The 12,012-nt window shown below is 51.5% G+C and overlaps 1 protein-coding gene and 1 non-coding gene across 3 annotated transcripts; both read right to left on the bottom strand.

Annotated features, from left to right (window-relative positions):
• Positions 1 to 2,248: 2,248 nt before the first annotated feature.
• LOC116867568 lies at positions 2,249 to 2,355 on the bottom strand. Its single transcript, XR_004382617.1, has one exon. It is a non-coding gene; the product is annotated as a U6 spliceosomal RNA (small nuclear RNA).
• A 359-nt stretch (positions 2,356 to 2,714) lies between these two features.
• On the bottom strand, positions 2,715 to 9,082 carry SLC22A17 (solute carrier family 22 member 17). Of its 2 annotated transcripts, none has more exons than XM_032856362.1 (10): positions 8,809 to 9,082; positions 8,111 to 8,620; positions 7,914 to 8,017; positions 5,611 to 5,765; positions 4,850 to 5,015; positions 4,504 to 4,649; positions 4,235 to 4,340; positions 3,869 to 4,086; positions 3,477 to 3,588; positions 2,715 to 3,361 (listed from the first exon to the last, which is right to left on the bottom strand). In XM_032856362.1, the coding sequence occupies exons 2-10, from the start codon at positions 8,516 to 8,518 to the stop codon at positions 3,073 to 3,075; spliced, it is 1,704 nt and encodes a 567-aa protein (XP_032712253.1). In that variant the 5' UTR covers positions 8,519 to 8,620; positions 8,809 to 9,082; the 3' UTR covers positions 2,715 to 3,072. The 2 variants fall into 2 exon arrangements, with proteins under 2 accessions (XP_032712253.1, XP_032712254.1); XM_032856363.1 differs by having other exon boundaries at positions 8,111 to 8,617.
• Positions 9,083 to 12,012: the final 2,930 nt, after the last annotated feature.

Here is a 12,012-nt window from a genome sequence, read left to right as displayed (position 1 = left end):
CTCACAGTGTTCGGAACTCTTACAGGCAAGGCACCATGCCCCTTCCCCCAGAGCTGAGGCAGCAGGAGAAAGTAGTGGATCGTCAGCAGAAAGTACTTCCATGGTGGCCAGGCAAGGTTGACCGAATGAGAGGAATCAGAGTGGCCTTCATGTAATTTTCATGTAACTTAAGGTTAGTAATGTGCCCTGCACATTCTTTTAATTTCCCCCTCAATAATCCATTATGGCTCCTAGTTGTGAATCCAACTAAACCTTTCTAAAATCTGTTTCATGTTCACGAAAGCAGTCATTTCCTTATTTGCCTGAAAAGCTATCTCCAGTTCCTGGGGTATCTTCTAAACAGATTACAGGATAAGTAATACTTTCATGGTATATCTGGTATGCAGTAAGAAGATGGCAGGCTCTCACTTCTCTGGATCTGGCTACTCTAATTACTTAACAGTCACATAACCTTGAATAAATTACCTTTCCAAACCTCAGTCTCCTCATTTGTAAAAACCTAAAACATGTTTTAGGTTTCTCATGGGGTTATTGATGAGGGTCCAGTGAGATTATGTGGTTGGTGAATTTTAGAACAAGATGCCAGTTGTTTTAGCTATACACACTGACCCTTTTGACCTAGACTATGAATTGCTTAGGGATAAGAGACTGTATCTTGCCCTGTGCTTCACTGATGCTTTCATTCTCTTTGCCTTCACCTCTTTGATGAAATCAGAGAATCTTGTTCTGTTTCACCTACCCTCCTACAGGAGCTGCTCCAACTTTCTGAGAGTTTTTACTTTTTTTCCCTAAATCATCTTCCAGGGGGGTGCAAAGAATGGGTTTACGGGAGTACCCTTTTGATACCATTCCTCACAGTATGCATTGGACGGTGTCATTAGCATGTAGATGATTCCTTGGCTTTACAGGGGCTCTTCCAAAAAGTACAAGAGCTTTCTTATCTACCATCATGTTGGTTTTCACCAAATCTCTGGAGACAGTAGTGAGTATGAGCTCTCGTTTTATCATTGTTTATCCCAAGCTAAACAGTGAACATTGGACTCAGTTACACTGTTCACAGACATTGTTGTACAGAATGTGCGATATAGAGTACATAACTGATGGAATTGGTAGAGTTGAAAGCACAGCCAAAGGCCTGAGTTTGAGTCCTGACTTGGCCATTTAATGGCAGACCCTTCTCATTTCCATGTCCTCTGTAGTTAAATAGGATAAAAATAACAATATCCACTTCAGAGGGTTGTGAAGATTAAATGAGAAAGCTTCTCATGAGTTCTCCAGTACCATGGTTAGTATCAAGAGTTCAACAGTGTGGCTTAGTACAGAGAGCTTTGGGCCTCAGACTTGGATCAGCAGAGGGGAAGGAGAGAGGATACTGGTGCTACAGGAACCTGTGGAGAATGGACCTCTCTTCTCTGGAAGAGGCTGGCCTTAAGACTCTAGTTTCCCTAAGACTCCTTCTCTCCAGGACCACCTCACCCTTCCCTAGCTTCAGGCCTTTGCTCTCCCTTATAGCCTTATGGGTTCAAAGCATTGTACTTTTCTCCCAAGCCCTTGTCTGAAGACTTCCTGCCTCCTGAGGATCTTACCACTTGGGGATAATTTAAGAGGCATTTGTAATACATGATCTTGTTTAATCTCATAGCAGCCCTTGAAGGAAGCTGGAGGTTAAGAGATTCGCCCAAAGTGGTAAAGCCAGGCCAGGGCTAGTCTGAAAGGCAGGCCTTGGCTCTGAGATAGAATTAATTTCCTATGGCCAACTCCTAGGGTGCCCTGAAGACTCACTCCTCACTTCCAAGGGCAGTGCCTAAAGATTACAAGGAGTTGGGAATGTGGCCACAGTGTATATCAATGAAGAGCAACAACTCCATAATCTAATTATGTCCCAGCTCTGTAACTCCATAGCTTTGTAAACTTGACCAAGTTTCTGAGTCTCTCTGAGCATCAGTTTTCTTATCTGTAAAAGAAGAATACTGTAGTGGGCATCCATTGTTTTTACCTGTGCAACATCTAGTCCTACTTCTGCTAACAGCACCCAGTTGTGGCTTTCCATCTTCCCAGTTGTCAGTAATATGGGTGGGGATGCAGGCAAGTTACTCAAGCTAGCCAGTCATTTGCTCTCTAGAAATGAATCTTCAGTGGGATGAACCAAAGATGGAATCCCACTGGAGGTCATTCATCAAGGTGAGGCCCTGGTTCTTACTGTCTGGACCAGGGGCCCTCTCCTGTTCCTGAACTTTTCTTTTTTTTCTAAAATATGGAATACTTCATGAATTTGCGTGTCATCCTTGTACAGGGGCCATGCTAATCTTTTTGTTATCATTCCAATTTTAGTATATGTGCTGCCCAAGTGAGCATGGTTCCTTACCTTTCATGAGTAGTTCTGCTTCTCCTCTGAGCTCCCCACCACAACCCTCTGATAAATTCCCCTCTTTAAGTTCAGTATGGTCAGTATTTATTGCTTGCAACAACAAAAAAACTTTTAGTTGATCCAAACACCTACTTTGTGGTGTTGGAAGGACTAAATGGTTAAGTGAAATTCGTAAGGTGCCTAGCCCAGTCTTAGCAGCTTAGCAAGCCATCCATAAAAGGTTGTGGCTGTGTGTAAGTTAACAGAGGGGCAAGGCACCGGGAGGTGGGGAGGGAGATTGTTACTGATTTTGGTTCCATTCAAAGAAACCTTCCCCCAAGAGACAGGACAACAGAAGGGAGGGAAGTCCAGGCTATGGTATGCTCATTTATTCAAAATGTCTTTATTGAAACAGAATGATAGAGCAAGAAAGAATGAGGTCTGGGAGGATGTCTTTGGGCACAGAATGGAGCCCAGACCTAGCGGTTACACTGTGGAGCTCGCTCCCTGTACCCTGACTCTTGCCAAGGAAGTGAACACAAAGCAGCAGGGAGGAGCTGGGGGTGGGGACAGCCCTCTGAGCCCTCCTTGATGACTGGCGTGAGGTGCCTCTGAGCCTTCTGGGCAGCCCTGCCTTCCTCACTCGGTCCTCCCAATCTGCTTGCCAGGGCCTTATGCCACCTTTCGGTATGAGCCAGCCTCCTGCCAGGGTGCTCAGAGGCCACTCAGAGGGCAGGGTTGGGGGTGGCAAGCAGTGGGACATGGTCACAGCGGTTAGGGGGTGGCTGCCGCAGCAGGGAAGGCCGGCGGCATAGTTCCCCATCCCGGAGCACCTCGGGCAGGAGCTTGCGCTTGGTCTCCGGCAGAAGCATGATGCTGAGGATGCAGAGGAGGGCACAGGCTGCCAGCACCACGTGCTGCAGGAAGGCTCCATGGCCCATGTGGAGGCGCTGAGCTGGGCCACTCAGCCCTCCCAGAGCCCCCAGTGCCATGATCAGGCCCAAGCCTCGGCCCCTGGGAGACAGAGGAGGCACTCAGCCTCTAGCTGTGGGCCTCACCCCAACCCTTCTTCAGCAGTCTTCCCTCCCTCCCCTGGGCCCTTCCTCCACCAAAGTAGCATGGCTCTCACCGGACAGTGGTAGGGATGACTTCGGCAGCGAGGAGAGTGCTGAGGATGGCAGCAGCTTGGGAGGCAAAGAGGCCAAGGACAGAGAAGGTGGTGATGGCAGCCTCGTTTAGATCTGGAGGACCAAGAGGGAGGCTGTGAATGGAGGTGAGGAGATCATGCTCGGCCTAGGCCCTGACATCGTCCCCTTGGCTCTCTGATCCCATGGCTCTAGCCGGGTGGGCTCTGGGTACCCACTAATTGATTGGGAGGATAGACAGGGTTGTGTGGCCATGGGGAGGACTATGGAAGGTTCTTGGGGGGCGTGTGCCAGAAGCAGTGGCTGAGCCTGTCTGAGCTACCTCTCCTAGGGTTCCTTTGCTCAGCCCACACTGTGGGGAAGGGAGGATGCTCACAATCCCACAGGCCCAGCAGGACCAGGGACGCAATGCCAGTGAGGGTCATCGAGAGTAGCAGGATGCCCCGGCGGCCGAATCGGTCCACGGTGACCCCCAGGAAGACGCAGGCCAGGGCTGCTGTGCCACTGGCTAGCAGGGAGCACAGGTAGAAGTCAGATGGGCTCCCTCCTCCTCCCACAGGCTGGTAGCAGTGGCGAATGGCGTGGGCAATAAAGCTGTGAGAAGGGGGTAAAGCAAAGAGCAGTGTCTGAATCCCCATCCACAGTCTTCCACTGCCCCTGCTGCCCTCTGCAGGCCTTCCCCACCCAGCCAGCCCCCGTTCCAGCTACTGGCCTGACCCTTGGCTCAGACACCCAGGCTCACTTGGTGAAGCCCAGGATAAGCAGATTTTTCCAGATGTTGCGGTAGTTGAGGAGGGAAGTGAAGGAAAAGGAGGATGTTGCAGGGAGAGGGCAGGTGTTCTCCAGGTCTTTGGGAAAGAGAGAGGAGCTATCTGTTAGAAGGAACAGCTGAGAATCCAGAGTCCTCCCACAAGGGTGGTGGGGACCCTGGGAGGTGGCAAGGCTATAACCATGGAGAGGGCACTATCATGTGCGCAGGACAGGTGTCACCTGTAGGGACCCATTTCTTACCCTGCAGGGCCTCCTGGGCCTCTTCTCCCAGCATCTGCCCATGGGGCCGGTTCCGCTCAGCCAGGATCCTCAGCACGGATTGGGCCTCCTCAATCTGTCGCTTCACTATTAGCCACCTTGCAGACTCCAGAAACAGACCAGGCCAGCTAGGGATGGGGTGGGGGTGCACTCTGAATTTCAGTCTCCCATCTCCTGATCCAGGGGAGGGAAACTCCCATCTCTGAGGGGCCGGGGCTGGGGCATGTCTGGACAAGGGGTAGTGGAGAAAGGGGAGGGTTTCCAGGCTACAGCCAGGCTGGAGGTAGAGGTGGGAATGGCCAGACAACAGGTGGAGGATGATACTAACCCATAAAACAGGAAGAGGATGCAAGGAGCGGTGATCATTCGTTGCAGAAATCGCCAGTCCTTAGAGACAAGGGCCAGGCCCAGGAACAGGAAGTGCCCCCCCACCCCCACCAACTCCCCTGCCAGGGCCACCCGAAGCCTCTGGGTTGGGTCGCACAGCTCCAGGCCTAGAGATACAGCAGGGAGGGAGGAGATGCCAGGGAGGAAGGAGGAATGGGAGAGAGGAGGAGAGAGGGAGGGAGGACAGAAAGCGAGGTCAGACCCCAAGTTGAGGCTGCAGCCATCACCTCCCACAGACTAACCTCTGAGTGGCAAAGAGTGGAGAGACTGTTAAGTCCTCTCTCCTCTCCTGCTCAAACCTGGGAGGGCTCAAGGGTCAGAGTCCCTGGTGAGTGTTCAGCATTCCTAGTCTATAGGCCCTTTCACATCAGACCTCTTATTTGACCTTCATATCAACCCTTGTTCAAAGGCATGCAGCTAGTCAGGATTTCATCTTTAAATAAGGCACCATTCTCTGACAGCAGTAAGTCAAGGGCAATGTAAGCCTTAAAGATTGGGGGATGGCTAAGGGAGAGGGGTATGGAGAGAAGCAAAGTCCCTGTCTCCTTCAAAGGCTAGGGTAGAAAGCTGAGATCCTGGACAGCTGAAGTTTGGGGCTGAGAAGGGACTGAGGGGACCCTAGGGGGCAGTGGAAACAGCCTGGGGATGTAGACAGTCAGGCATGAGCCTCAAGGGAAGGACATCTGGGAAGCTGCCACTCACGCATCAGGTAGACACCAAGGTCAACTCCAGCAAGCAGAAAGCCCAGGAGGAATCGGAGGGCCATGACACCTGTGGAGGAGCCTGCAGCAGCCCCTCCCACTCCACAGGGGCCCACCAGCCCCAAGGTCAGCAGCACAATCCCTCGACGACCGAACCTGGAAAGTGGGGAGGACTTCTGGTCACCCAGACTCCCTGGAAGAGGAGATGCCAGGTGGGACCCAGCTGCCACTTCAAAGCCTGGAGATATGTGGATGAGGCCCAGAGTAAAAAGTTGGACTGTGGCTAGAGAACTTGGGAAGGAATGGGGAAAGTGATGGGTAAGTGATGTCTAGCTACTAGGCACTGGGGTGTAGCTATGGATTTGCAAGCGACTAACTCTTATGGATGGGGCTTTTGGTCAGAGATGAGAGCATGGAAGTGAGACCGACCATCAAAGGAGATTAGATATTGCTTAGGGGACATGGAACAATTGATCCTTGAGGATAGAGCTATCTGCCAATGGGGACAGAGCTTGTCTTGCTCAGACTGGGCAAGGATATGTGGGTTTGGAACTCTAGATCTGTCAAGGTGAGGTCATTGGCAACTTATGCATGGGGATAGTATTAGTGAAGATGTAGCTATTAATCTTAGGCAACTGAATAATTGATTTTAGGGGATGAGGCCATTGTTCCGTCATGGGTTGGTTCATGGGTCAATCCATAAAGATGGTCATTGAGGGGGGTCACTTGCCAGAAGATCCACTGATCCATGGGAATATAACTACTTATTAACCCATGGGGTGAAACTGTTGATCAATGGGGATGATCATTTATCTTTGAAGACTGGACAAATGGGCTTTGAGGATGATGCCATTGATTCATGAGATGGGCACATTAGTCTTTGGGTGGATGGGGCTGTTGTCAGTGGGGAATGAATCTATGGGGGTATGATTCATGGGGATAATCAGTAATCAGGGGGTCACAGACTAGGGAAGCTGAGGCTATTGGTTAGTAACGATGGTCACTGACTGAGTCAGTGAGGACAAGGATACTGATCCTTGGAGGCTGGGATATTGATCTTTAGGGATAAGACCACTGATCTGTGGGGATGAAGATAGGGGTCACTGATCATGGGGAAGGGTGACTGATCTCTGAGAGTGAAGCTACTGATCCGGTACAATGGGACCATTTTCCCATGGAGATGAACTTATTATTTGATGAGGTTAAGACTACTGAATTAAGGTGACTGAATTATTGGTCTTTGGAGGGGGATGAGGGTATTATTCCATAGGAATGATGCTACTGGTCTGTGGGAATGAGAGCACTAATGCGTGAGAATGGGTTGTTGACCTGTGGGTTTAGGAACATTTGCCCAGCGGGTGTGTGGCTCTTAGGCAGTGAACATAGGTATTGAATTTAGGGATTACTGAATGTTGGGTTGCCTTTGATCCATTGGAGTTGAGCTATGAATCCATTTGGATAGGACTGTAGATGGGTGGAGATGAGTCTAACAATCTATGAGGATGGTCAGTGGAGATGGAGCACCTGGTCAGAGGATAGCGTCAAGAATCAGAAGAATTAGGAGTTTTGATTTCTGGGAAGAGCTACTGGTCGGTGGGGATAAGCTGTGGATCTTTGAGATGAGGCCATTGATTGATGTGAACTGGGCTTTTGATCTGAGAGGATCTAAGAGCACTGAAGACCCATGAGGATGGGACTGTTAATCTGGAGGAGAGAGGTGGGGGGGCTGCTACTGTGGTATTGATCTTTGGGGGTTGGACTACTGACCCATAAGGGTGGAGTCATTTGTTTGTAGAGTTGAACAATACAGGTCAGTGGGAATGTGGCTGTTGATATTTAGGAATTAACATAATGATCTGTAGGAATAAGGCCATTGAGATGAAGCCCACCATGTAGATTGGGCTATTACTGGAGATGAGTCTATTAATCTAAGAAGACAGGGAGGTGGTTAGTGGTGACAGGGACAATAGAGGAAGAGCAAGGACTTTTGATCTGTGGAGGCATGGTTTTTAGTCAGTGGTGATGGGGCTATTGTCTTTGGAGATGAGCCATTGATCCATGGATATGAGGATGGGGAATGGGTGGTATATTATTCCCTTGTGCAGAAGAGGTATGGAAGGAGTATTTCTTGATGGGGAGTGAAGTTGAGATACAGCTGGGGCTGCATATCATTGAACAGAAGAAATCCAGAAGACTGCAGAGTTCAGTGAATATTCTTCGGCCTCGCACAAAAGCCACCTGTCTGGGCTAGCCACCCTAGCATCCCTTCCTCTGTACTTGCCCTGTCCCCACGGCAGCCCTCACCTGTCCGCCGGGTAGCCCAGGAACAGGTAGCCAGAGGCAAAGCCCAAGATGAAGAGGATCTGCTCCAGGATCACCTGCCAGCCCAGGTCACACACTAGATCCCACTGGGAATGTGAGAGGGATATAGCCTGGCGTGAGGCCCTGTGCTCCTCGCTCTGGGCCCGCCCCCAGACCCACGGCCCAGGAGGCCGCCTCACCTGGCCGATGGCGTTGGTGGTGAGCACCGGCAACCCATTATAGTCCCAGTCCTTGAGACAATGGTTGAAGTCCGGCGGGGCAAAGCCGCTGCACGAGGGGTCCGTACTGGTGGCGACGCGGCTAGCGGCGCTGGCTGCTAGGGCTGCGCTGGCGACGCTGACGCCGCTAGCGTTGGGGGGCTGCTCCCAGCCAGACGCGTTGGGGGCAAAGCCCCCGTAGTGGCAATGCAGTGGGGGTGCCAGGGTGAAGATGGGATCCGAGGCCATGCCCAGGGCCACGAAGAGCACGGGCAGGCAGCAGAGGCCAAGCTGCAGCTGCTGGCCGCCGCCCAGCGCCCCCACCTGGGCGAGCAGAGCTTCAAAGCTGAGGGGGCCAGGGGGCACGGCCAGCGACAGGCTGCTGCCCATTCCATCGCCGCCCGCGTCGCCCTCCCCCTCCCGCTCGCGCTCGCGCTCCCGCTCACCCTGCAGCTGCTCCGTGGGCACCGCATCTCCGAGGGTCCCGACCTGCTGGGGGGTGGGGGAGAAGGGTGAAGCGGAGAAGCAGAGAAAGCCGCAGAGCAAGGGAAGAGGGCGGGTTCGAGGAAGGCGGTGGGGGGTGGGGGGGCGGTGCGCGGGAGGAAGAGGAGAAAGATGCCAGGCGCTGGGGCGGGGGGTGGGGGGTATGATGGCGTAACCCTCAGGGCATGAGCACTTACTCCGTTGGGGCTGGGGGTGATCTCTACTGTGCTGTCGATTTTGCTGCCGCCCCCGCCATTGGGCTCGGGGGTCCCGGTGGCCACCCGGGGAGCCAGCTTGCCGACCGCAGGGGCCCTGCCGGCCCGCACCAAAAGGATGCGCTGTCCTTTGGCCCAGTGGGGAGCCGGATGTCTGGACACAGTGGCCAGAGAGACCCCGCTCTGCAGCTCTGCAGCCGCGGGCGCCTCCTTCGTCTCTGCGATCTCTGCGCTGCTTTCCCCTCCCCTTCCTCCAGACTCTCCTCCCCTTCCCACGTCAGCAGAACCTTCGGTCCAGACTCTTCGTCAGAGGGAGGAAGGGGGGCCAGGGCCCAGGGGCTCTGTCTCTGTTCCCTGGGTCTGCAGGCCATTGCAGTAGAAAGGGAAGAAAGCTGAAGGATAGTCGCTACCCAGGCAGTTGCCAGAGTCCTTTGCTTCCAGTTCTTCCTCATCATTCATTCATCCAGCCATCTTTCCATCCATCCACTCATTCGTAAAATTTATTGAGCGTCTATTATGTGCCTGGCCTTGTGCTAGTCTTTGGGGGATGACGAAATGGACAAGACCACCTTGGAGTAGCTTACTTGGGAGACAGCATGTTCACTCACAACTACAGTTCAGGGGATGCACATGGAAGACTGGGTTGGACCCTGTAAGGAGCCCCAGCTGCAGTCGTCCACAAGACCACCCTCTCTTGTCATTTCTTAACATCATTTGGCACTGTTAACCATCCCCCTCCTCTAAACACTTTATTTTTTAGTGGCTAAGTCTCACACATTTCTCGTTTTCTTTCTCTTGCTCCTCTTCCCCATGGCAGATTCCTCCTCCTCTTCACCATCACTGTGTCTGTGAGCCTGAAGCTTGGTCCTGGGTCGTCCTCTCATTTCACTGTTCCCACCTTGAAATCTCACATGTCCATGGCCTCATTCACCCCCGATATAAACAACACAAACCTGATCTCCAGATCTACATCTCCAGCTCCCATCTCTCTTCTGATCCCCAGACCTAAGAAGCCACCTCTTATTCATCCTCTTAACCTTGGGTGACTCACAGGGACCTCAAACTCAATACATCCAAGACCAAACCCATGCTCTTCCCCCTGTAATGTGGTTGTCCTCTACCGCTTCTTTCCCCCAGTGAATGGTACCCTCGTCACTCAACCATGGCCAGGTGCTCAGGCAACAGCCCTCACAATGCCTCCTCTTTACCTCCGTGCCAAATCCTTTACAAAATGCTGTCCTTTTACTTCCTATGTAGTTTTCACTCTGCTTCTCTACATCTCTACCACCGTTAGTCAAGCTATCTTTTGCCTAGACTGCTTGGCCTCCTAACGTGTTCTACATCCACATTGTTTCTGCCCTCTTTCCCCTAACCTTATTTCTAGTGCAGGTGGAGTGATTTTTAAAAAAATGCAGATCTGTTTGTGCCCCTTTCCTGCTTAATAGCCTTCAATGGCTCCTCCTCACCAACAAGGTAAATTCCAGAAGCCTCATACATGCTCCTGCAGGCTTGATCCCATGCTCCCTGGTGCTTCACCTCGCTTCTCTCCCCAGACTGCACTCATCATACTGGCCTTCTTTCAGTTTCCCCACTGCCACACGGCCCTTGCACTAGTTGGTCTTTATGCCTGAGGTCTTCTCCTCCCCAGTCAAGTTCTCATCCTTCAGTTATCAGCTCAAGCATTATCTGCCTCAGCGAAGACTTGGCTAACCCCTGGACTTGCTACTCAAAGTGTGATTTAAGCCCTTGAATCATAATCTCCCTCTTAACCAGATCCCCAGGTATATGTATATTCAAATCAGAGACATACTTCTCTAAGAGATTTAATACCTAATAGATACTATATTCTCTAGTCTAAGGGTAAGGGCTAGAAAGGAGTGTGCAGATAGTCTCAGCCAGGAAATCCATTGCCTCTTCTTTCCACTGAACCACACACTTCCAATTTGTCCCCTCTGTTCAGAAATTTTCCAAATATGGGAACTCTTCTAATCCATTAAGCAGCTTCCCACTGCTCTTCTACCCTAACTCATTTCAGTATCTCTTTAGGGTTTACTTTGGTGTGTTCACAGCCAACATTCCTTGGAGATTCGATTGTCCTGTGTCTGTCCTGGAATTATATGTAACCCCTTACCTTTATGTGGCACTGGGTCATTCACATGCATTATCTTGTTACAGCCTCACAGCCCTGTAAGACCATTATGATCATTCTCCTACTAAAGGTAATGCCAGGACTCAGAAGGACTGAGAGGAGTTACCTGCACACACGCAGGTGCACGGCAGACCTGGGACTTGCACTGAAATCTCTTGATTCTTTCTGGCTTGTTCTCTCAACATTCTTTCTGGGAGATGATGGAGAATAGCCGTTATGTCTTCAGCACACAAGGGTGAATTTGGGTGACCCTAGAATCTGGGAGTGTTCTTCTGAGAGTGAAATGAGAAAGAAGGAACCAAAATTGGAGAAGGCAAGGCATTGGGGGAGGCAAAAGACTCAGACTGTGACTGAAGTTTGGGGTGCCTCTAATCCAGTCACGGTGCCAAGGTGTCATCTGGGGGAAAGTACAATGGAAGCCATGGATCTGTGGCTTGGACTTTTTCCCTGTGGTAAGTGGCTGCAGTGATCTCCTATCTAAGCCATGGCTTGTCATTAGTCACCAATGCTTTAGGACTATGGATTAACAGCACATTGCATTCACTTGGACCCTTGGCTCCTCTAAAAGAAGGTGTGTCTAGAGGACGGGAAGCAGGAGGCCTAGGAAGGGGGGCTGAAGAAGCCAAACCTTCTTGCCTAACCTAAGGGAGTGGGCACCCAGGCCAGCCACCAGCACTGTCCAGTTGGCCAGAGCCGTCCTGTGGCACCACGCTGAGGACAGGCCTTCACTGGGGGTGATCTCTTCAGCTCGGCACCTTTCAGGGCTCTTGTGAGGCCAACCTCTCTGCACCTCTCTATTGACATCGTGTGACAATGAAGTCTTAGAGGAAAGGCCCCCAGTCAGTTATCAGTGTCTGCCTTCTGGGAATGCTAGGATCAGACTCTTCTTGGTGCTCTCATCCCTGGGGCCTCAGCTCAGATATTACCTCCCCAACGTCCTGTCCAAAGTCTCCTTCAACGGTCTCTCCCTCATCCAGTTAGTCCCTCACATCACCCTGTTTATTTCCATTACCAGCAACTGTCAAATCTGTGGCAGG

Source organism: Lontra canadensis, unplaced genomic scaffold (assembly GCF_010015895.1).
Source record: "Lontra canadensis isolate GAN:19392208 unplaced genomic scaffold, GSC_riverotter_1.0 scaffold12, whole genome shotgun sequence".
Taxonomy (NCBI): domain Eukaryota; kingdom Metazoa; phylum Chordata; class Mammalia; order Carnivora; family Mustelidae; genus Lontra; species Lontra canadensis.
This window is presented reverse-complemented; position numbering and strand designations above follow the sequence as displayed.